The sequence below is a fragment of the Lemur catta genome, chromosome X (assembly GCF_020740605.2).
Source record: "Lemur catta isolate mLemCat1 chromosome X, mLemCat1.pri, whole genome shotgun sequence".
In the NCBI taxonomy this organism is placed as follows: Eukaryota; Metazoa; Chordata; class Mammalia; order Primates; family Lemuridae; genus Lemur; species Lemur catta.
In genome coordinates, this window is record NC_059155.1 from 19638806 (window position 1) to 19665405 (window position 26600).

The window sequence follows — 26600 nt, forward strand, 5'->3', positions numbered from 1 at the left end:
AGTGACATAGCTGCTGAGTGAGAGAACTGGAAAACAATAATCCAGGCCCCCTGACACCTAATTTGGTGTTCATTACTCTCCTTTGTATTGCATTAATATTTACATTAACATTTATTTCAGGGGAAAAACTACAACTATGACTCCTAAACAATCCCATACCAAAGAAAAAAAGGCCTTCATATACCAAAGTAAATGGCTGGAGTAAGGGAGGAATAGGGAATAGCTAATAGAAGATATAGGACAACAATATGACAAAAGTAACAGAAACTATCAGCCTATACCTATGCCAGAAATACCTTCCCAGTGCCAATTCACAGAGATCCCTTTCATTCATCAATTAGCAATTTCTTGGTGTAGATCTCAAACATGCCGTATTCTTTCATGCCTCAGTGGTTTCACATATGATTCCACTTGGAATTCCCTGCCCTCCTTGACTACCAAGCAAACCTCTAGTCATGCTTAAGTATTCAAGCATACCTGCTTTAATGAAACCTTCCCTCACATCCCTTAGCATACACAGGTAATGGTTTTCTATCCTCCTGTGGTACTTTGAATATTATAGCTTCTGTCACTTTGGATTATAACAGTTTCTATGCCTCCCTAGACTATAAACTCTTAAGAAATGAGGCTGCATCTTACTTACTTATTATACCTAACTTATTATACCTAACTCATTGCCTGTCACATAAGAACCCAATTATAGGAGGCAATTTTGGTCAAATCAAGTCAGCAGAGGCAAGTTCTTCCCTCCTCCATTCTTTTTCTTCTTTTTTTTTTTTTTTGTGAGACAAAGTCTCACTCTGTTGCCCGGGCTAGAGTGAGTGCCGTGGCGTCAGCCTAGCTCACAGCAACCTCAAACTCCTGGGCTCAAGCGATCCTCCTGCCTCAGCCTCCTGAGTAGCTGGGACTACAGGCATGAGCCAGCATGCCCAGCTAATTTTTTCTATGTATATTTTTAGCTGTCCATATAATTTCTTTCTATTTTTTTTTAATAGAGATGGGGGTCTCACTCTTGCTCAGGCTGGTCTTGAACTCCTGAGCTCCAACAATCCGCCCGCCTCGGCCTCCCAGAATGCTAGGATTACAGGCGTGAGCCACCGCGCCCGGCCCCGCCTCCATTCTTAACCACATTTTTCTAATGATAATTAAACAAGAAATCACTAAATGGCCTTATCCTTCCAAAACTAAGATGTGAATCATAAGAAATAAATAAAATATTACAATTGCAAACAGTATACCTAAACGGGTCCTGATGGTATTTGTGTGACAGACCCTATGTGTGCCTGACAGGGTGCCCAGCATAGTAGGTACACAACAACTTTATGACAGATGGATGGGGGGAGGAGCTAATGGATCAATAAGTGACTGCTGAACTAAATTGAGAAAGAGAAACACTTAGCTACCATAAGGAAAGGAAATTTCAGTACCAGTTTTTTTAAGTCAAGATAGTATTGGTAAAGTGAAGAAATGCATTTTGTTGGTTTATCACTACCTTGACTAATGAATGTTAAAAAATAAAACAGTAGCTCCTAAAACCAGTCATTTCTACACACTGGTAATTGGAAAGTATAAAAGCATATTCTTTGGACTGTTATATTCTATTAAATTATTGTTGCAAATAGTGATGATGAAAGAGTAAACCGCAAAATCCAATTTTGACAATCACTGATCCACTAGATGGAGCAAGAAATAAATAGCAAATTCAACCAAGCAAGCCACTGCACATCACCAAAACCTAGTAACACAAATGGTGTGGTGAGCAGTCAAGAGTAAAATATACAAATGAAACACAGGAGGATCCAATGCTAACAAGCCCCTTTAACTTTCAAAATAGAGAAAAACATACATATTTGATTAAAGACCTATGAATCCTCTTCCAATGAAAGAATTATAATTTAGGATTAAGGAAGTATCTCAAATCTCTTTCTCACCTCACTTCCTGACCTCCCCTTTACACAGACTGGCAGGACAGAAATATCAAGGATATTAACATAATGAACAATATAAAGAATAAAAGACAATGGGGTTCCCCAAAGGGAAGAGTCTATTTGCAACATAGTTTAACATGCATAGGTTAGGGACTTCTGGGTAGAGGCTCCTGCAGCTGCGAGGGCTAACTGATACAGATCATTAACCACTGTCTCTGATGTGTTCTGGGGTAAAGATGGAAGAAAAGGGCTGGAGACTTTTATTAAAAAGAAAAAAAATATGGTCTTAAAAGGAAGCTGTGTTTTGCTAACAGGAAACTTGAATTTTGGACACAGAAACATAGTGCATAAGCCCTTAAGGGCTAGTTGGGAATATAAGAGTCATAAAAGCCTCTAGGAGCCTTAATCCTAAAGGAAGATTGGCTCAGGAGCCACAGAGAACAGTCAGACAGCCAGGGAGATAGACACTAACAGTTTAAGGTAGAAGTCCCAGGACAGTGAAAAATAGTAGCCAAAAATAGGAATCTGTATAGACCAATCACAAGCCAATAGTAAACTTGACACCTCATCATTTCTAATCTAAAATTTAGAATGAATTTTGCCTTCCTTATTGCTTTCATCACCTCAAGTTTCTATTCAAAAGCCTTCTACTACTACTTATTTGTGTCATGTATTTATAGACTCCACTTTCAGGAGACCCTCAACCCCTGGCCCCACCTTATCTATTCAACCATATTTCCCATTATAAGCGGTCCCAGATTTGCACACAACTGAAAGCACCATACCCAGAACTGTCATGGAAGCTATTATAAAAAATTAAACAACTTACAGCCTATAGTAAATCTGTGGAGAGGAATACACAGGAACCTTGTGGGGGAGGGAAATGGAGAAGAAAGGGAAATTAGGCAAAGCTCTTAGCCAAGGCTTTCCCTGTCCCAAAATATATCTCCTCCTACAATGGAACTCTCTCTGCAACTCTCACCTCCACCCCCTCCCATTGTTTGCTCTGTACTACTGCCAGAAATTCCAGCAATTACAGGTTCATTGGCGCTAACAAGGCGGCTATTAAAATTATAATAAGTACAGCTGCCAGGATGAGGTGGCTATCTGTAATTCACACATTGGTGTGAATGAGTTCAGTCAAGTCTCTTCAAATAGCAAAGAGCTGTTGCCCTGAGGGAATGGGGCAGGCTGAAGGTGGGAGAGAGCCTTTTAGAACCCTAGCAACCTAGAGTGGGGTGCTATTTTAAGGAAATTGGCAGCAGGAGGCCTTAGGGGATAGAGAAACTCTCTCTTAAACATAGAGATAGGGGAAAAAAAGGTGCAAAAGGGGTTGTTGAAGAACAACAAAAACTCAACTTCCTCTACTCTCTGACTTCTAGCCCAGAATCCATCCCACCTTTTCTAACCCTCTGCTCCCAAGACCTGGAGCACAGTTTCTGGGATAGATCACTGCTTAAGTAGGTTAAATATAATATTATGGGCTCAGCTAGAAACCTCACAATCATGTATATGATGTGTCATGTCTAAACAAATGATTTGTAAATAAACCTTTAGAACACACCCCATTTATAGGTTGAGAACTACTTGCAGTTTTCAACATATACCTCCCACCACCACACACGCACCCCCTACACACACCATAGTAAGACTGGTTTCCTCTCTGTTTTGCAAATGCTAGATGTTTTTTATTTTTCTGTCACTATCTATTTAACTCATAAAACATTCCATAAGACATTGAGGATGCCCCTCTGTTCACACAAGTTATGGCTATTCTTTTTCATTATTATTTCAAAATATTATAGTGATACAAATATATTTGGTTACATGTATAAACTTTGTTATGCTTGAGTCAGGGTTACAAGTGTACCCATCATCCAGAATAGTGTTCACTGTACTCATTACATAGGTTTTCAACCATCCTCTCCTCCCCCCTCCACCCTGCTTGATTTCCACTGAGTTTTACTTCCCTCTGTGTACATGTTTGCTCACTAGTTAGTTCCACTTCAACAGCAAGAACACGTGGTGTTTGTTTTTCAAATCTTTAGATACTTCACTTAGGATAATGGTCTTTAATTCGATCCAAATGTTGCAAAAGGCCCTAATGCATCTTTCTTCATGGCTGTGTAGCATTCCATCGTATACACATACCGCATTTGTTAGTCCACTTATGAATTGATGGGCACTTGGGTTGATTCCACATCTTTGTAATTGTCAATTGTGCTGTGATAAACATTCAAGAGCAGGTGTCTTTTTGATTAAATGACTTCTTTTCCTTTGGGTAAATATGCAGTAGGGGGATTGCTGGATAGGTCTACTTTTACTTCTTTGAGGAATCTCCATACTGTTTTCCATAAAGTTTGTACTAATTTTCAGTCCCACCAACAGGGTGTAAGCATTCCTTTCTGCATCCACACCAGCATCTATTGTTTTTGAACTTTTTAATAAAACCCATTCTAACAGGGTAAGGTGTTTTTAATTTGTGGTTTTAATTTGGATTTCCCTGATTATTAGCGATGTCGAGCATTTTTTCATGTCTATTGGTCATTTGTCTATCTTCTTTTGAAAAGCTTCTGTTCATGTCTTTTGCCCACTTTTTAATGGGGTTGTTTGTTTTTTCCTTGCTGATTTGCTTGAGTTCTTTGCACATTATGGTTATCAATCCTTTATCAGACATACAGCTTATGAATATTTTCTCCTATTCTGTACATTGTCTATTTGCTCTGTTGATTATTTCCTTAGCTGTGCAGAAGCTTTTTAAATTTAATCAAGTCCCATTTATTTATATTTGCTGTTGCCTTTAGGGTCTTAGCCATAAATTCTTTGCATAGGACGATGTCTAAAAGAGTTTTTCCTAGATTTATTTCTAGAATTTTTATGGTTTCATGCCTTACATTCAAGTCTTTTATCCATATTGAATTGATTTTTGTGTGTGGCAAGAGGTAGGGGGCTTGTTTCATTCTTCTGCATGTGGCTATCCAATTTTCCTACCACCATTTATTGAATAGAGATTCTTTTCCCCAGTGTGTATTGTTGTTTGCTTTGCCAAAGATCAGTTGGCTGTATGTGGATGATTTTATATCTGGGTCCTCTGTTCTGTTCCATTGGTCTATGTCTCTATTTTGTGCCAATACCATGCTGTTTTGGTTATTATAGCCTTATAGCATAGTTTGAAGTCCAGTAATGTGATGCTTCCAGATTTGTTCCTATTGCTTAAGAGTGCTTGGGCTACTAGGGCTCCTTTCTGGCTCCAAACAAAGCATAGAATTATTTTTTCTAAACCTTTGAAATATGATGTTGATATTTTGATAAGGATTACATTGAATCTGTAAATCACTTTGGTAGTATGGACATTTTAACAATGTTGATTCAACTGATCCAAAAGTATGATATGTTTCTCCACTTGTTTGTGCCATCCAAAATTTCATTCCTCAGTGTTTCGTGCTTCTCTTGGTAGAGATCTTTCACCTTCTTGGTTAAGTATATTCCTAAGTGTTTTATTTTCTTTGTAACTATTGTGAATGGTATTGAGTCTTTGATTTGATTCTCAGCTTGACTGTTACTGGTGTATAGGAATGCTACTGATTTGTGTACATTGATTTTGTAATCTGAGACTTTGCTGAACTTATTTATCAATTCCAGGAGTCTCTTGCTGGAGTCTTTGGGACTTTCTAAATATAAGATCATATTGTCAACAAAAAGCAATAGTTTGACCTACTATTTCCCAATTTGGATACCCTTTATTACCTTCTCTTGCTGATTTCACTGGCTAGGTCTTCCAGTACTATGTTGAGTAGAAGTGGTGACAGTGGGCATCCTTGTATTGTTCCAGTTCTACGGTGGAATGCTGTCAACTTTTCCCCAGTCAGTATGATGTTGGCTGTGGGTTTGTCATATACTGCTTTTATAATTTTGAGATAGGTTCTTTCTGTGCCTAGATTGTTGAGGGTTTTTATCATAAAAGGGTGCTGAATTTTGTCAAATGTTTTCTCTGCCTCTACTGAGAGGATCATATTGTCTTTGTTTTTGCTTCTGTTTATGTGGTGAACCACATTTATTGATTTCCGTATGTGGAACCATCCTTGCAGCCCTGGGATAAAGCCCACTTGGTCATGGTGGATTGTTTTTTTGATGTGCTGTTGAATTTGGTTTGGTAGTATTTTAATGAGGATTTTTGCACCGTTATTCATAAGGCATTTTGGTCTGTAGGGGTTTTTTTTTTTTGTTGTTGTTGTTGTTATTGTTTCCTGGCTTTGGTATCAAGGGGATTCTGGCTTCATAGAATGAGTTGGGGAGGATTCCCTGCTTCTTGATGATATGGAATAATTTCTGCAGTATGGGTACCAGCTATGTTTTGTAGGTCTGGTAAAATTCGGCTGTGAATCCACCTGGTCTAGGGCTTCTTTGGTTGGAAGTGTTTTTATTATTGCTTCAATGTTGTTGCTCATTACCAGTCTGTTCAAGAGTTCTGCTTCTTCCTGATTGAATCTTGGGAATTGTGTGTTTCCAAGTTGTCCATTTCCTCTACATTTGAGTTTATGTACATTGAGATTTTCATAGCATTCACAGAAGATATTTTGTATTTCTGTGGTGTCAGTTGTAATATCTCCTCTTTCATTTCTTTTCTTTAAAGTGTAAAATTCAGTGTTTTTTAATAAATTCAGAGGGTTGTGCAACGATTGCTACAATCTAATTTTAGAACATTTCCCTCCCCCTCTAAAGGAAACTCCATACCCATTAGCAGTCAATCCCTGCCCCCCCCCCTTTTTCATTTCTGATTGAGCTTACTTGGGTCCTATCTCTTCCATTCCTGGTTAATCTAGCAAGAGGTCTATCAATTTTGTTGACCTTTTCTCAGAACCAACTTTTTGTTTCATTAATCCTTTGCATCATTTTTTCTATTTTCCATTTCACATAGTTCTGCTCTGACCTTCGTTCTTTCTTTTCTTCTGCTGGCTTTGGGTTTGGTTTACTGTTCTGTTTCTAGTTCTTTGAGATGTGATATTAGATTGTTAATTTGTGATCTTTCTGTCTTTTTCATGTATGTATTTAAGGCCATGAATTTCCCCTTAGGACTACTTTAGTGAATCCCATAGATTTTGATAGCTTTTGTCACTTTGTCATTCAGTTCAAAGAATCTTTTAATTTACACCTTAATTTCATTATTGACACAATAATTGTTCATCAGCAGCTTGTTTAATATCCATGACTGTGTAGAATTGAGTGATTCTCTTGGAGTTGATTTCTAGTTTTATTCCACTGTGGTCTGTGAAGATACATGGTATGATTTCTATTTCTTTGAACTTGTTGAGACATGTTTTGTGGCCTAAGATATGATCAATCTTGGAGAATTCTCCATGTGTTGATGAAAAGAATGTATATTCAGTAGTTTGGGGGTAGAATGTTCTGTACATGTGTGTTAGGCCCATTTGTTGTAGAGTCTCATTTAATTCCAGTGTTTATTTATTTATTTTCTGCTTGGATGATCTGCCCAGTTCTATCTATGGGGTGTAGAAGTCCCTGCAGTTATGATGCCCCTGTTTATCTCTTTGCTTAAATCTAGTAGGGTTTGCTTTATGAATCTGGGCACTACTGTGTTAGATGCATAAAAATTTAGGATTGTATGTCTTCTTTTTGAAATGCTCCCTTTATCCTTATATAATGACCATCTTTATGTTTCTCTACTATTGTTGATTTAAAGTCAATTTTATCTTATATAAGAATGGCTGCACCTGCTTTCTTTGGTTTCCATTTACATAGAATAATTTTTTCCATCCCTTCACCTTGAGTCTGTATGAGTCCTTGTGGGTTAGATGTGTTTTGTGGAGACAGCAGATACTTACATTGTATTTTTTCAACCATTCAGCCGACCTGTGTCTCCTGAGTGGGGCATTCAGACTGTTCATGTTTTGATTGATAGGATTGGTATGTGGGGTGCTGTTCTGTTCATCCTATTGGGTAGATCCTTATTGCTTTTGTTTTTTACCTCTTGTGGTATTGTTTTATATGAGTTCTGAGAGTTAGCTTTTGGGTAGTTTTACTCTGGTGGGTGTCTATTGTGAACATCCATTTACAATGCGGTTCTGAGTATTTCTTGCAGGGAAGGTCTGGTCTGACAAATTCCCTCAGGATTTGTTTGTCTTGAAAAGTCTTTATTTCTCCTTCATGTACATTAGTTTTGCCAGATGCAAAATTCCAGGCTGGCAGTTGTGCTGTTTATGAAGACTGAAGGTGTGGCCCCAATCCCTTCTGGCTTGTAAGGTCTCAGTTGAGAAGTCTACAGTTAGCCTGATGGGTTTTCCTTTGTAAGTTACTTGATGTTTTTGCCTTATGGCTCACAGGAGTTCCTCCTTGATGTTCACTTTAGCCATCTGATAACTATGTGTCTTGGTGATTGCCTCTTTGCAATGAATCTCCCACGTTTTCGTTGAGCTTCTTGTACCTGGATGTCTAAATCTCTAGCAAGACCAGGGAAGTTTTCCTCAAATAGGTTTTGCAGCCCTTGTTCCTTTTCTTCTTCACCCTCAGGCATGCCTATGATTCTTACATTTGGCCATTTTACATAATCTCATATTTCTTGTCAGCTTTGTTCATTCCTCTTATTCTCTGTTCTTCATTTTTGACCGAATTAATTGAAAAGAGTTGTCTTCAAGCTCTCAAATTCTTTCCTCTGCCTGGCCTAGTCTATTCCTTAAACTTTCCACTATGTTTTGTATTTCCTTACATGATTTTTTTCATTTCCAGAAGTTCTCTTTGTTCTTTTTTCAATATGTCAATCTCTTTGGTGAATTTTTCATTCATTTCCTGAATTGTTTTTCTGGTTTCTTTTAGTTGGTTTTCCATTTTGTATTGGATTTCACTGAGCTTCCTTACAATGCATATTTGAAACAAACCTCTCCACCTACCCTTTTTGCTGGACTCCAAGCCTCTCAGGGTTTGATCTCTTCCAATATGTTGCTCCTTCTTGTTCTGCTCCGCAACTTCTTCCCATGGAATATCTTGTATTTTCTAGCATTTTCACTTGGAATTACACCTGATCTATGATTGTTTGTTTGTTTTTTCTTTTTCATCTAAAAGCTTTCCTTCTTTCTTTGACAATCTGGCAGCTGGTGTCTCTTGTCAGCCATTTTCCCTGATCTCCAGGATCATCCTTCTGCCTTAACTCCTTTCCACAGCCTGTACCCCTGGCCCTACCCAGGTCTCCTAGAGCCTCCTTGATCACCCCAACAAAAGTCCTCTCTCCCTGCCTATTCTTAAGTTACAAATTGAGCTCTACTTTTTTGAAGCCTATTTTTATTATTCCAACACTCATCAAATGCCCTTTTTTCTAAACTCTCGTAGCACTTACAGAACAATGTTCATAATAGTTATTTATCCTCATAATAGTTATTTATCCTTATGTGTTCTCACCTTAGCTTCCCAAATGAAGACTGTAAGCTAACTTTCTATAGGCAGAGGCCATTCACTAATCCACCCAAGCATTTAGTAAATGTCACCTTTGTTTCAGGGGCTGCGTTTAGGCTGGAAGTTCAAAGCTGAGTAAACTCAGTTTCTCCCCTTCAAGTTGTTCATAGCCCCAGGAACATCAACTATAGTCACAGTACTATGCGAGATGCGCTATAATTGAGATATGCTCCAGATGATATGAATGCACATGCAGAGCCCCAAGTAGACTAATGCAAGGGATCAGGGAAAGTTTCACAGAGGTGACACCTGAACTAAGTATTTAAGATAAATAAGCAGGAGTGTGTCTAGCAGTTAAATGAGACAGAGGGGATGGTTAGAAAGAAGGGTAAGTATGCAAGACTATTTAAGGCACAATTGCAATTGTGACAACATAAGGTCTTCAACTAAGGCAATGGTTGTTGGACACATTCAAAAATATTTTTAGGAGATAAAATTGGTAGGACTTATTAGAGATGATGATAATAGCTACCATTTATTTTATCACTTACCATGTGTCATCCAGTGTTATAAATGCTTTACCGTTTTAGTCATTTAATTTATTTAATCCTTACTACAACCTTATATGCAGGTAGTATTAATATCCCAATTTTAAAGAAGAGAAAATTAGAACATAAAAAAATCAAGTGACATGACTATGGTTAGTTACACAGTGTGTAAATTAGAAAACTGGAATTTTAACCCAGACAGTCTAGCCCCAGAATAGACATTCTTAAGCTCCCTACTACATTACTTTTAAATGTGAGGTTGTTAGGGATAAAGGGAGCCCAGCATGACTGCAGGCTACTGAGAGAGAAAAAAGTAGAGGCAGGAAGGACCATAGTATATGGAACTTGAATACATTGTCTATTGCATTTATTAATTATTTCTGCTCCCTATTCCTAAATTCAAAAGCAAATTTCTCTCTAAAATGATATCCTACCAATCCCTCCCCTCCCACCAACCAATGATGCCAAAATTAAGTTGGGGTTTTGTTTGCACTTGTACGTGGACTTTAGTACATTTTCTCTATATATATTCTAGCATTTTCTTAAATGGTACTGGTAATCAAACAGGTACCTTGTCTTGATCTCAGTCTGTTTGTCCTTTTTAAGCACTGGGCACATTCAGCCTCTTCCTCTATTTATAAATGTGGCTTATCACCTTTATTAGGTTGAAAGTTCTTTCTGAGGCAAAAATCACATCTTGTTCAACTTTGATGAATTGCAACTTGTACCCAACATGTACTCAATAAAAATTAATTGACTTGAACATAGAATGCAGTGTTTCTTGAAGTTTCCACTTTTTCTGTCATCTGTGAATTGCCTTCATTTGTCATCTCAGTGCCACCTTTCTTATTTATTTACTTTTTCTTTAAATCAATCATTTAAACTTACATTTATCTTTAAAGGAAAACTTATATTACTACAAATGGAACACCATAAAGAGAAGGTAAGTCTAAGAAAGTGTAAGTCTAGAATAAGAAATGCCTGTGCACAACCTAACATCATTCTATTCCCCACACAGTGTCACACACACACAACACTGTGGGGTAGGTTGTTGGTTTTTGTTTTCATCACTGAAGTGAAATCCACATAACATAAAAATAACAATTTTAAAATGAACAATTTGGTGGCATCTAGTATATTGAGAATGTTGCACAACCAATCCCTCTATCTTGTTGCAAAACATTCTCAATACCCCAAAACAAAACCCATTCCCATTAAGCAGTTGCTTCCCATTCTCTCCTCCTCAGCCCCAGCCCCAGGCACCTGTGTTCTGTCACTATTCATTTATCTATTTTAGCATTTGACATAAATGGAATCATGCAATATGTGATCCTTTGTGGCTGGCTCCTGTCACTGAACATAAAGTTTTAGAGGTTCACCCATAATATATCAGTACTTCTAATATACTATATGGCTGAATATGTCATTATATGGACATATTACAATTTGTTTACCCATTCATCAAATGATGGACATTGGAGCTCTTTCTACCTTCTGGCTATCGTGAAAAGTGCTGCCCTGAACCTGGGTTTACATGGATGTACATTTATTTGAGTACCAGTTTTCAAGTCTTTTGGGCATATACCTAGGAATCAAATTTGTGGGTCATATGATAACTACATTTACCTTTTTGAGGAACCTCTCACATAGGTTTTGTGCAGCACTCTGTGTGTTTCAAAACAACACTTGAGATTGAAAGGCTTCACCCCAGAATGTGTGTCTGGTGTCAAACCACACACACAGAAATGCAAGGAAAGCAATTCATTCTCACAGTGCTTAAGAAAATACAAATTTCAAATAATTTTCATCATATTTGTGTGATAGTTGTATTCTTTGCAGTTGGTCCTTCTGTAACAGTAGCAGATGATTCAGACAATTTCTAAATTTGGTCTTCAAATCTGTCCAAAGATATATGACTGATTTCAAAATCATCCCCTAATATTAACATTTCCCTCACAGTCTGTACCTTTACATTTTAAAAATTCCATTTTTATCCACTGATCCATGTTGACTTCAATTAAAAAAACAGAAAAAAAAGAGCACAAGACTTATTCCAATTCACAATTATGTATACTATAAAGACTTTGTATGTTTAAATATTACCATTTTCTGGGAGTAGAATGTTGCTGTATTGCTTAAAAGAATGCAGCAGTGCATTCTCGGGCATGTCTGAGCACTGCACCAGTAATTCACTTGGTCTGGACAAGGTATTGTTACCTGCTCAGTCTTGACTTCAGCAATAATATCTATGAAATGACAAGTGTGATACACCAGCCTTTTTTTCTAATTAATACTAAAACAAGTAACAAATCTATTCGAACTTGCCTGATTCTAGTAGTATGCATACGACCAGTAGCATGCATACCATACTTCAGAAAACACCAATCTAATAGGAGCTATTTTTAAAAAGCTTTACATGCTATGTTCACATATTTTATTTGCCGAAGAAACAAGAAGTTTCCATCTCGTTTGCAACATGACAAAGAAAAAGTATGAACTCATCACAAAAAAAATTCAAAACTGAGGAAGAGTTTACAATAAATCTGAAGACTCATCCCTCTTGAGTTCCTAAGAGAAAGGTTAGGTGTCTTTGGTGGGCATCTCATAGAATCCAAGCTGTGAAGACAAGTGGTTTAGGGAGGACTCACGGTCACTTGCACTTTGCAACATCTTCCACTGGGAGATGCACTCATCCCGTGATTTGACAGGATACTTTGCATTCAAAGAGTAACCATCTCTAATTTAAACAGTATGCTACATGTCTTCCTATATTCAACCAAGTATGTCATTCCCTAGAATTTTCTAAGCCCACTGACACACTCTCTAATGACAAACAAGAGAGACTTGAGTCTTACTGATTTTTTTTTTTTTTTTTTTTGAGACAGAGTCTCGCTTTGTTGCCTGGGCTAGAGTGAGTGCCGTGGCGTCAGCCTAGCTCACAGCAACCTCAAACTCCTGGGCTTAAGCGATCCTCCTGCCTCAGCTTCCCGAGTAGCTGGGACTACAGGCATGCGCCACCATGCCCGGCTAATTTTTTCTATATAGATTTTTAGTTGGCCATATAATTTCTATCTATTTTTTTTTTTTAGTAGAGACGGGGTCTCGCTCTTGCTCAGGCTGGTCTCGAACTCCTGACCTCGAGCTATCCACCCGCCTCGGCCTCCCAGAGTGCTAGGATTACAGGCGTGAGCCACCACGTCCGGCCCTTAGTGATTTTTAAACAAATGATTTCTCCTTTTTTAATATAGAGATTATCATACAATCTTTCTATCTACTCTAGTTCTGAGGTGAAAAGCATTTAGCCATTTTTTAAAATGCAGGTATCCATTAATAAATATGAAAATAGAAAATACCTGAAAACCTGCATAAAAAATAGAATTTTCTATCTGAGCATTTCACTGCCATCGAGTATTCACATATAACTTTGGGTGGGTTTCAATTAAAACACAAAACAAATGAAAAAAAAAATCTGTCCTCAAGCAAAATATTTTAGAAATCAGTCCAAGACATAATAAAATAGTTTAAGAATATAAGATTAAATATGATAATATATGTAAAGTACCTAAAACAAGGCCCACTTGTGTCACAGCCATTTAACAAATGGCAGCTTAGGTCCTTCCAGATCAGGTGGCTTTCCTTGAAACTAATCCACAAATCCCTGGGCCACAATTAAATTCTAATTGTCCCAGCTTCTATTAATAATTCCTTGTGTTCAACTCTTTCAGTTCAGATTGATGTGTGGTTTCTCTCTCCTGACTAGATCCAGACAGATACAACCAGTTAAAGATTTCTCTGAGCTACCATGTATCACTTGCAAGGAGATTCTTTTTTTTTAATGGACCTAACATTATGAATATAACAAGGCAATTCTTAAGAGAGGATACCATTGTATCTATATATGAAAAAATTAAGACAACACATTTCAAATATCCTTTAGGGAAATGTCTTAAAATACCATAAAGTTGAGCTTTATGGTCTTTGTGTGCCTGTGTATTTATCTCTCCTCTATCTCCACACCCTCTACCTTTCCTGTGAGTTCTCACTCTTCTCCCCTGCTCCACCTATGTGCCTTTATAAACTTAGTTTCTAATGCCAGCCTTCCTTTAACAAGCTATCACTTGACCTCCCTGGGTCTTAATTTCCTTCTCAGTGAGGTAGAGATATAAAAGATCATAAATTAATGAAATCAAGTACATGAAAGTGTTTTTTAATTAGTAGAACACCATACCAAAGTAGGGTGATACTATTTGTGTTTTTTAAATAGTTTTCCATGTTTTTAATTTTTAATTACATTTTATTTTAAAAAGCTGTGAGGTCCTTCAGGGGTGCTTACATTCTAATAAAACAGATATATACATACATAGAATTATTAGATGAGGCTAAATGTGCTGGGTGCTAAAATAGGGGAACAAGTAAGGTTATATTAATAGTAACCATGACAGGGGATCAGAATAATAGAGAATTGGAGTGATGAGAAATTGGCTAGTAAAAAGTAAAGAGAATTCTAAAAATACAAGAATCACAGATAGCGGGAGCAACCACTACTTCTAGTGCTGAAATAGAGCATCGAAGCAAGTGCCTTCTACCCAGGGCTGAGATCCAGACCTTATGAGAGAGGACACAGTTGTAGCTCAGTGAAGGGCAGAGAAGTTGCTGTGGTGCTCATTCTCTGGAATTTGCCAGAAACCTACCCTTTGGAACATGCCCAAAAGGCACCTTTTAGAAAATGTCCTACCAGAAGCACTCTGCAACAAAACCGTCTCTGGGGGCACCAGGAGAAGCTACTGACCACTGACTGGGTGAAGAAGCTGCACAAAACTGAAGATGCCAAAAAAAACCAGCCTGCTGAGCAGGCACATAGGAACCAGGAAGCAAAACCCTGCCTTCCTGACATGTCTTTCCAGCACCCTCTACTAACAAAACTTCAGTGCCAGGTGGTAAAAGAAATATCTCTTTAACAAGCTCAGGTCCATTTTCATAGAGCTGGGAGAAGAAAGGGTGAATCTGAAGCTGAGGCTTCATAAATCAATAACTAGTACATTGATTAATAGAGAAATACTATTTTTAAGCAAGAGCCAAATTATAGCCCAGGTAGGTCAAACACTTGTTTTACCAAAGTATACTTCCTGGACAAATTTGCTGTAATAAGAACGGTATAGCTGTGTTGCTTTGATTCTACAGGATATCCCCAAAGTCTCTACACAAAGGAAAAATTTTGTAATGAATATTTTGTAAATAAAGATACATGTAGCTACAGTTTCAATTTCCCATTTTCCCTATGTATGGCAACTTTGGGGACACCCTGTATTACTTCATGTTACATCAATCACTCCTCAAAATAACTATTTTATATGTTAAAGTGTTGTTCATCATCAAAGTACTTTCTCAGCTGCTAACTCATTTTATGCTTGTGAAGTGAGAACTGTTAACCCCATTGGATGGACAGGAACATAAACTACAAATACCAAAGATTAATCAGTTAACCTAAGTTCATGTAGGTATTTGACATTGCCCTTCCCCAACATAGACCAATCCCCATGGTTTTAAATTCATTAATGTATTTGTCCAAACAAATGCAACAGAGGGAACTTTTCAGGCTAGAATGCTGTCAAAGAATCCTAACCTGTCACTGGGAATTGTGAATGCGTTTAGGCTGCAACCTTTTCTCCTGCTCCAACCTCCTGAAAATGCTACAAGATAAACTTAATTTAAATTTCCTTTGATTAAAAGTTTATTTGGATAATCTTGCAACATTCAAAGATTATAGCCAACAATGTATTTCCTGGCAAAAAGAGGACAATTTATCATTGACTAGGGATGAGTATAAAAGTAAAGTTATACTCACTTCAATAGCTTTCAAGGGAATGTTTACCATGCTTTTGGATTTTGTGGAACAGTGAAATTTCAAAAACACTCTGGGGTCTTATATAGGGTAGCCAACTTTATTTTGCAAAGTAAGAACATTTTAAAAGGCAACCTCTTATCCACAATTTCAAAATCCAAACATTTGGAAATCAAATGTTCCTTAGTTTCTTGCCTGTAACTCATTTGGCAGCAAAATCTGAACTGACCTAAACTCATCTGACAATAAAGCCTGACCTGAACTGATGTGAGGTTACTCACAGGCTTTTTTCCTCACTTAGTGTAAATATTCTTACATTTCATTGCAGAAATATTACTGTAACTGATTATGCAGTGTCACCTCAAACTCTGCTGGGGGATGCTATATAATATGGGATACTTGGACATTACTGCCTTTCTAAAATCCAGAAAGAGACTAAATTCTGAAACATATCTTGTATCAAGGGTTTCAGATAAGGGTATAGATTCACAATCCCTGATTACCATTTTTTCATTAAAGATAAGGCTAAAGTTCATTTTACCAAACAAGAAGAGTTTAAAGGAAAATCTCAGAATAAAGGATGGTGCTTTATAATCAATAAAGTTAGCTTTCTATTTTTCATTTTCTCACTGCAGACCTATAACAATATCCATAACAAACCAGCTTCCATATGCTAATTGGCATGTGGGAACTACTGCCCTTTGGAAAACAGTCTATTGCAGATGTCTCCACACTCAAAAGATGACCTTTGGAATCTTTATGTAGTCTAGGGCAGGACTGTCAGTATATGACAGGAATAAGTTAAGCCATTCTCAGGCTCCTGCAGGCTATAGATAGATGATATTTAAGCAGTAAAAGAGCCAGTGGTCATGTGAAATCCATCAAACAAATAGAATTTTTAATTTTTTTCTCCTATAACTGCCTTTAGTGAACAAATCAGAAAGTGCCTACAACTCTGGTCCAAATCTAACTGAAAAGGTTATTTGATTTTTTTTTTAAAGAACTAACACAACTGAATGTACAAGGATAAATGTAAAAAATCTAAAGATGTATCCTGACTGTTAAAACACTGGGCAAGCTAAAAGGAAAAATCACCAGTAAACCATCTTGTTGCATAAGAATCTTAAGGCTTTCTCAGATTGCTTATTTCTGAACACTGTCTATTATCTGAACAGTTTGATGTATTAACAAACTAGACTGCCTGGATATGTCAAATTCAATCCCAGCAGATGCTAATGAATCATGTGTCTCACGGTTTAAGAGAAATAATTTAATCTCTCCTATAAGGGCCACCATCTGCAAGTATAAACACAACAATAAATTATTCAGGTTGACAACATTTAAGGAGTCTCTACTTTGCATAAGTCACTGGGTTAGACACAGGAAATGGATGGCTAGATAGGAACATGTCATTTTCCTCATGGGCTTCATGGCCTAGTCAGGAAAAACTATTAAAAACTAATTATCACACAATGCCGGGCCGGGCACAATGGCTCACACCTGCAATCCTAGCACTCTGGGAGGCCGAGCTGGGAGGACTGCTCGAGGTCAGGAGTTTGAGACCAGCCTGAGCAAGAGCGAGACCCCGTGTCTCTACTAAAAATAGAAAGAAATGATCTGGACAGATAAAAATATATATGGGAAAAAAATTAGCCAGGCATGGTGGCACATGCCTGTAGTCCCAGCTACTTGGGAGGCTGAGGCAGAAGGATCGCTTAAGCCCAGGAGTTTGAGGTTGCTGTGAGCTAGGCTGACACCACGGCACTCTAGCCTGGGCAACAGAGCGAGACTCTGTCTCAAAATAAATAAATAAATAAAAATAAAAAATAATTATTACACAATGTGCTGTTAGAATAGATGTGCAATAAAATGCTATGGGATGGAATATCACGTAATTCTGTTGGAGACAGGGTTCACAGTGCTAAGAGCTAGCATGAACAAAGGCACGGAGGAGGGTCTAAATAAACCTTCAGAGGCCTTAATTACAGAAAAGGCTATGCTTCCTCCCTCACATGTATTTCAAAATATAAATAATTCTAAACTGTGAATTAGGTGTAAGGAAGTCCAAAAAAGATCAAATTTCTTTAATGATGACAAATCTGATGCTCACGAAGTATCAAATACTCTTTTTTTCTCATTGTTTGGCACCCATGTCTGGCTGGTGCTCTAAGCATGTGCTTGATCTACCTTCTGGGTAATCCAAAACTATCACAGAAATATGAAAGAATTTGTCACATTTGGGGAAGAACAAATAATGCAGTACAGTAATAGCATAGAGTCAAATGAGAAATGGCAGAAAGCAGGGCTAGAAATGTAGTTTGGGAGCCCATTGTGAAGTGCTTTCTATGTCATACTGAGGAAATCAGACTTTCTGAACTCATGTTCCTGACCCTAAATAACCAGGAATAGGTGACTGTGCAATAGGCCTTAAAATTACTTCTATTCAAAAATTATTATTATAAGAAAGCAGTAATGATTCTATCAATCATACCATAATTATCTGACAATCATCTTATTTCCAGCTGCCTCATTTTTAACACCTTATTTCTGTAACACAATTAGGTCAAAAACAAACCAACAATAATAATAAACCAGGTGGGACCACTTCAGCCCTTCCCTGGTGGCTTTCTCCAGTGGCCTGGGAGCTGACCCTCGAGCACTGCCAAGACAGCTCTTGTGCCCCACTTTGCAGAGGTTGAAGGCAGGCTCACCCAATCTAACCCCACCCAGCCTGGCTTCTCCACCCACCTCTGCTGTGGTGGAGAATAAGGAGTCCCCTGGGATCTCCAGGGCCCCGCCCACTACCTCGGGCATTTGAATGCTTCACCCAAGGGACCAGAGCTGGTCACAGGTCCCACACAACAACACTGTAGCTGGCTCTTTCCTGCAAACACCACCTAATACAGGGAGAACAATTTGTACAGCCTGTTACAGCATCTACTGACACAAACAGGGCATGGCTGATTCTTACCCACACAGACCATCTACCATCTCAGAGATTAAACTGGGTGTCCGGATACAATTCATACTGCTGGGGCAAGGGGAAGATAGCAGACTAGGAGCAGCCCACAGCAGCAGCTGCAGCTAGGATTGTTGGAGGCCAAACAGAGTGAGGAGGGCAAGGGTGTATCAGTAGAGCATTGGCTACATACACAGGGATTGGTCAAATAATGAAAGACAAGTTTCTTAATATTATCAATCAAGGGATGAAATCATGGAAAGGGAGAAAACTAGAATGAACCCCGTGGTATTGGATTAGAATTTGAGGTATCAGTGGGAATCCACGGTTTTCAAGATATAAAGATATAGAAATATAGATATTTATATGTAAATATGTGTATATATACATACATACAATATTTCCTAGTTTTGTCAAGAAAATGAGCCTGGGAACAGCAATACCCTAATAGCAATGAGCACAACTAGCACACAGATTTTGATTCTATATGCTATTTTCCATTAAAAGGACCCAGGGTAACTGATTCCAGAACTAAGGCAGAGAAAGTACAAGATGAACTGGAACGTAAGAAAGTGCTTAGAAAGTACAAGATGAACTTGGAATGTAACAAAGAATGGAGACATGTCAAAAGGACACAGAAATCAACTTGAAGGGGCTGCTGCTGTCCAAATATGGGACCATTTGGTATCAAAATACATGATGGATTATAACTGTTTGAATAAAATAGGAAACTATGACTCCATGCTGATGCAATAAATGAAATATTGAAAGTTTGATGAGGAATAGGATTTTACATAGTCTCAAAGTACTCCCAAACTCCTCAGAAATGCCATTAATTAGAAAGAGGAGAAAAAGTAACTTTACAGTAGAGAGGTACAACAGCCCCTTAATCAAGTTATCAAGTTGTATGGTACAAATCAATATCAGGTGCCACTTGATAGGCTACAATGAGAAGAACATAGTATCATTTCTGTGCAACTCCTGCTGAAGAAGCAAAACCTGAACATGATCATGAGGAACCATTAAGACTAATGCAAACTGAAGGACCTTCTACAAAACAACTGGCCTGTAGTATTCAAGAGTGTCAAGGTCATAGAAGTCAAGGGAAGACTGAGGAAGTGCTCCAGATGGATGAACACTAAAGAGACATCACCATTAAATCAACATAATTCTGAGGTGGAGCTTTTTCCTGTCAAGAACTCTTTTGGGATAAATGGAAAATTTTGAATAGGCTTTGTTTTGAATATAGTAATGTATTAATATTTTATCCTCACAGGGTCCTGGAGCCAATCTGCCACAGATAACAAGGGATGACTGCATATATAACTGGAAAAAAAATTGTATAATGATTTTAGCAATCTATTTTAGGGAAAACAAAACAACTGAGGCAGGAGAGTGAATGGAATTGAAGTAACAATGTTTTTAACAGCAAGAGCTGTGCCTGGATGTAGGGATGTCATTCAGTATATGTTTAAGGCCAAATAATACACTGGAATTTCACTCATAACAAAGCTTAGAACAGACTGGGTTGAGTTTACATTCTATTTTTATCTACCTCCCTACCCCTCAATGATTATTAGGTCAATACTTATTCTCTCTCCAACCCCCAGAAAAAAAAAAAAAAAAACTACTAGAACTATTTAGCTAAAAGGAAAATTACTTTACATATGTGAACTAAAATAAAATTTTAAGGCTCACCCCTCCACCGGCTGACTGAATGGACCCCTTCGTAGCCAAAGGCATATCCTAAAACTAAATTGCCGGCCAGGAGGAGGGAGGTAAGACATGCCTCATCATGCCCCTCTCCCTTCTTGGGGACATCCTTTGTAACCCATTAACAGGCCTAAGGGTATGCAAAACAAAACCTACAGGTCCTCAATTTACACAAGAAATCTATGTCGGTGGCTTGTCTCTGATAAATAGCTCCTTATGTTGAAACATTCCAAGCCTTTAGACAAAGCTTCATGTCTTCAACCAATTACAAGCCAAAGAATCTTCAAACCCACCTATAACCTGTAAGCTCCCGCTTCAAAATGGCACACCTTTTCGGGCCAAACCAATGCATGATTCCCACGTATTGATTTATGACTTTACCTATAACCCCTGTCTCCCTGCAATGCATAAAACCAAACTGTAACCCAGCCACAGCGAGTCCACTTGCTCAAGACTTCTTGGGTGTGGCTCCAGGTCATGGTCCTCAAATTTGGCTCAGAATAAATCTCTTTAAAATTATTTTATGGAGTTTGGCTTTTTTCCATTGACACATACAAAAATAATGGTAAAGGCTATACCAATTTGACTGTAAATATTAAATTTATCACATGCACCATATAATACTGAAAATCTAACAGAACATTTTACCATAGAAGGCTTTCTTGCATTAAATATGTGAAATGCAGGTCTCTGAGGTAAAAATAACTCTTTAACTGTGTCAAAAAAAAAAAACCTGGGTACTCATGTCTTGGCTCTTTCCCTTGCTATGTGAACTTGGAGAAGTTCTCCTGCCTTTGCATATCAGATTCCCTGTCTTTTTATATTTGAGGGTTGAATGCTATCTCTAAAATCTTTTCCTATTTCTAAAAAAAATGTAGTCTGTTATTTGTGGAGCCACAACTATTCTTAGACAAACAAATAGCCTTAACTCTGCTTTCAACTCCTTTCGAAAAATTCAACTTGAATTTCTTCAGGGTCCACCTTCCAAGGAGAACAAAGTGATTCAAGCATATCATCTCATTAATTTTCAAGACAGGAGAAAGAAAGAATTTCTGTTCTGAAAAAGGGGGAGAAAGAAACAAGAAAGAAACTGGTGGCAGATTAAATAAATTGTCACTGTTATGTTAGGAGAACTAAGACCAGAAAACACGGTTTTTCAAATTCCAAACTCAGTGTTGCATTCTGCCTTTTCAACAGAACGGTCAATCAGGTTTATGAACTACCCTTAAAGGGAAATAGGGAGGAGTATGAGATCAAAAGCTAATGTTTATGTACTTTCCCCTTCATATCACATGGTCAAAAGATAAATGTAACACAGAGGGGCAGGCACTGGGATCTGAAGATCAAATAGCTATCTCTCCCTAGAGGCCTTATCAGTCTTAGAACTGCCTCTGGGAACCTAGTGTTCTGAGTGGCTTCCCACTGATTCGAATAGCCACCCAAGCTTGAGAAGTCAAAAGTGGGAGACAAGCCAAGCCTGAGAGATCTGCCAATTCTGGACAATGGCTGATCTCAGACAAGTTTGGACAAAATTACGTTATTAGTATTTTCAATAATGTGCCGGGGAAAAATAAATGACACTGTGTACATCTATGCACAACTCTTCCTGTCAAAAACAACATTAAATTTAACTTGAATTCATTCTGCTGCCTCTGTTATTTGTTTCCCCTAAAATATATAGCTAAGATCACTAAAGGATTTTATTCTAGCTATCTATAGCTCGTATCTATGTCAGCTATGCCAGGCTGTGCTGATACAGGAAAACATCTTCACCTTCAGGACAGTCATTTCATAACACATTATGGATAGGGAGTGTCTCAGGAAAGGGGAATGACACATTTCCATTCCCTCGAAGGCACATTAAAGGCTCTTAGAGGAGACTCATAGTAGGGCTATCTGTGGATCACAAAGCTTTAAATTGCCATAGATAAGCCCCAAAGGCAGGCACAGAAACTAGAATCCAATGAAAGTATAGATCTTCCAGGAAAAAGAAAAGGTATTACTCTTTATCTTTTCATTTGAGTCTGAAATGAAGCCATGGTAGAAAGAAAATGAAGTGCTAAGGGGAAATAAGGGGTCAAAATACCACAAAGCACTAATAATCAGAAAGACAAACAAAAACTGTCCTCCGACCCCAGTGAGAATGGCTTTTATCAAAAAGGTCCCAAAACAACAGATGCTGGCGTGGATGTAGAGAGAAAGGAACACTTACATACACTGTTGGGACTGCAAACTAGTACAACCTCTATGGAAAACAGTATAGAGATACCTCAAAGAACTAAAAGTAGAACTACCATTTGATCCAGCAATCTCACTATTGGGTATTCACCCAAAGGAAAAAAAAAAGCCATTTTATCAAACAGACACCTGCACCTGAATGTTTATAGCAGCACAATTCACAATTGCAAAGATGAAGAATCAACTCAAGTGCCCATCAACACATGAGTGGATTAATAAAATATGGTGTGTGTGTGTGTGTGTGTGTGTGTGTGTGTGTGTATATACACACACACACACACAAACACACACACTATGGAGTACTATGTACTATACAGCCATAAAAACGGTGAATTCATACCTTTTGTAAAAACATAGATAGAACTAGAAACTATTCTTCCAAGTGAAGTATTGCAAGAATGAAAAAACAAATACCATATGTACTCACTATTAAATTGGAACTAATTAATCAACACCCATGCACACATATGGTAGTAAAACTCAACGGAAACCAAGTAGGCAAGAGGGGGAGGAAGGCGACGGGTAAATTTACACCTAATGGGTACAACGCATGCTATCTTGGTGATGAGCACACTTATTTATAACTTTGATTCAAACTGCACAAAAGCAAATCATGTCATCAAAATGTTTGCAGCCCTGTAATATACTGAAATAAAAAAATAAAAAAATTAAACAGTAAAAAAAAAACATTGTCCTCTGGCTATATATTTTCAAAAGCATTCACATTAATTAAGGCTCTGAATTATTCTGTTGGTCCATATTCCCTGTCACATGTATCCCAAAGTAGAACATGACACAACTGTTGTTCAGAAGCCTTTGAAAATTTTACAGAATCTTTTTAACATTGATCTTGCAACTCCATTTGTTGGGAAGATGTAAAGGGGGAGAAAATAAAACACTGAAAAAGGAGGGAAGTGAAAACTTTTTAAAAGAAAAAAATTACTTTTATCAAATTCTAGGCTCCCAACTCATTTATAGCACTTAACCTATCAGTGTAAATGTATGCGCACCCAAAATAAGCAGAACTGGTATGGCCTTAGGATAAGCATCATGGGTAGTCATTATAATAATGACTCTTGTCAATACAACTAATGTATTATTACTATTAAGACTTTGACTCTGGAGCTAAATCTCCTGCATTTGGACCCTGGATCCATGCTTATTAACTTTGCAACCTTAGACAACTTACTCAATCTCTTTGTGCCTAATTTTTTTGTTTGTAAAATGAAAATAATGATTAGCACCTACTTTGTATGGTTATTATGAGAAGAAGACAAAGTAATATACATAAAGGATTTGGATCTGGAACAAAGTAAATGCTATTTAAGTGTTACCTATTATAATGACTCCTGCCAACGCAACCACTACTACTATTGGGACTTTGATCCCCATTACCAACACCACAGAAATAAAAGTCAATGTTAAGGCAACCATTAGGAAGGGCCACCTAATTCTGCTTAAAAGAGTCAGTGGGTATATGTCAGTGACAGTTTCACAGAGAAGTTAATACCTGTGCTTGGTCACGAAGGATAAATAGGAGTTGGTTAGGCCAAGAATATGAGAGAAAGCATTCCAGAAAGAATGGAAATATGAGGGAACATGTCACCTTCCAATGTTGGGGGATGCTGCAACACGTGCTCTGGGCAGGAGAAGAGGCTGGTGAGGTAGAGAGGAGCCGTATGAGAGGCCTTGCCACAGTGGGAGCCACTGAAGAAATCTAAATAAGGAAACAATATGAACATATTTACATTTCAGAAAGATCATTATGGCTGCAAAGAGAGAGTGAGCTGTCAGGGAAGGAGAGGGCTAAGACTAAAATCCCCCCCAAAAATGAGAAGGATATTATAATGATCTAGGTGACAAATTACATGGAGCTGAACTAAGGAAACAGTAATAAGAATAAGGCAGCAGGGGGAGCGGATTGGAGAAATAATTAGGAAGGAGAAATAGGACTTGGTTACTGACTGAATGTGAGGGATGAGAAAAAGAGTCGAGAATGATGCCCAAGTTTCTGAGTCAGGCAACTGAGTGAACGGTGGTGTCATTCATTAAGTGAGGACAAGAGTAGAGAAGTACAGATGAGGAGGCAGGTATCAGGGGCTAAGATTACATGCGTCTGGACATGTCATGTTTACAATAGCAGAGAATATTCACATTGACCAAACATTTGTATTTATGAGTTCCAAAATATTGACAGTGCTTTCAGAGCAGTGAGATTATACTTTTCTATAATTTTTCCAAATGCTTCATAATAAGCATAAATTATACAATTGGATGAGGAAAACTTAGATAAACATATGAATGTTTAATTTTAAATAACAAATGGGTAGTAACCTCACATCCCACCCCCCTCAACTTCCCACTAAATATCTTGTAGACAGAAAGAGTCAGGAAAACCAGTGCCAGCACTGCAACTGAGACCTAGCAAAGTCACTGGTTTTAAAAACAGCCAGAGTTCCAGTCCCTTCTACTGTGTGCCCCTTTCCAACCACCATCATTGTCAATACCTCTTTGTGCTTGTATCAAGTCAGATATTACAGCTCCTGGAATATAGTGGGAAGCCTGTGTGCCAGAGTCTGAAAACATGGAGTATTAACTTATTGCCGCTGTGACAAATGACTACAAACTTGATGACTTTAAACACCAAGTGATTATCATAGAGTTTTGGATGTTAGAAGTCCAAAATCAACTGCTGGAAAAGCTTCAGGGCAGAATTTACCTTGCCTTTTCTAGCTTCTAGAGGTCGCCTGTATCCTTGGCTTTTAGCACCTTCCTACATCTTCAATGAGCATTGCTCCAACCCCTGGATCCATCATCACATCTCCTTTTCCTGACTCTTACCTGTCTCTCTCTTATAAGGACCCTTGTGATTACACTGGGCCCACCTGAATGATCCAGGATAATCTCCCCATCTCAAAGTCTTTAACGTAATCATGTCTGCATAGTCCTTTTGGCCATGTACAGTATCATAGTCAAAGGTCCTAGGGAATACAATGTGGAAATCCTTGGAGAGGGCTATTATTTTGCCTACTACAGGTAGAATTTGTCAGATTTCTTCACTATAAAAGTACTATTTTTTTCCATTCTATACACTGTTTTGGGGAAGTGAATCATTAAATTAACACCCAAGGTGGGAGGAAGGTAAAGTTCCACCTCTTGCAGGGGAGATACACACACACACACACACACACACACACATTAACAAATAAAATGTGGAATTCTTCTGCAAGGAAGACGTCTCTTCTCCCCCATTTATTTATTTATTCAATTATTTATTTCTATCAGTATCAATTCATTAATAAGGGTCAGAGGAAGGGGTGGGATTAGTGCCCAAGTGCACAGAGAGAGGGGCAATGGTTAATTCATTTATTCATTCACTCAACAAATATTTATTGAGCAACTAATATGTACAAGAAATGGTTGTCAATGCAAAGATTAAAGCAGTAAACAAGTAAAACAAAATGCCTGGCCTCCTGAAGCTTCGAGCCTGGTGAAAGGGGATAGATAATAAATAAAGAAAGAAAATATCTAATAGTAGGAATGATGTGTCTTATACAGATAAGGAAACTAATGTGGTGTGACAGTAAGCAGGTGGCCACTTTAGAGTTAGTGGTCAAAGAAAACCTCCCATAGGAGGAGACATTTCACTGAAGATCCAGATAAGAAAAGTTAGCCACGTAAAGACCATGAGTAAGGACATTTCAGACAACAGTACAAAGGCTATTCAGGGAATGTTTCTTCCTTTGAGAATAAACAGACCAACACAAAAACAATTAGCATGAGGCCAATGGAAATATATTGGAAGACACTATTTCTTATTAAATTAGAAAACACGGCCTCCATGAAGCAGGAACAGAAAGAAAGCCAAATAAGGTAACAAGATAAGATGAGGAAAGATATAAACTGTATTGGTCAATGGTAAGGAAATTAACCAGTGTATGAACCAAACTGTTCAGTGGAGGGATTTG

General features: G+C 37.9%; 1 protein-coding gene across 4 annotated transcripts in view; it reads right to left on the minus strand.

Annotated features, from left to right (window-relative positions):
• Positions 1-26600, minus strand: part of KLHL13 (kelch like family member 13) — a 208239-nt gene that overhangs the window by 75683 nt on the left and 105956 nt on the right. Inside the window, exon 3 of one of the 4 annotated variants that reach the window (XM_045538702.1) lies at positions 24239-24349. The exons of the other annotated variants lie outside the window; for them this stretch is intronic. Coding sequence (XP_045394658.1) covers positions 24239-24349 — 111 coding nt within the window. The remainder of the gene's footprint in view (positions 1-24238; positions 24350-26600) is intronic. 4 annotated transcript variants of the gene reach the window in all.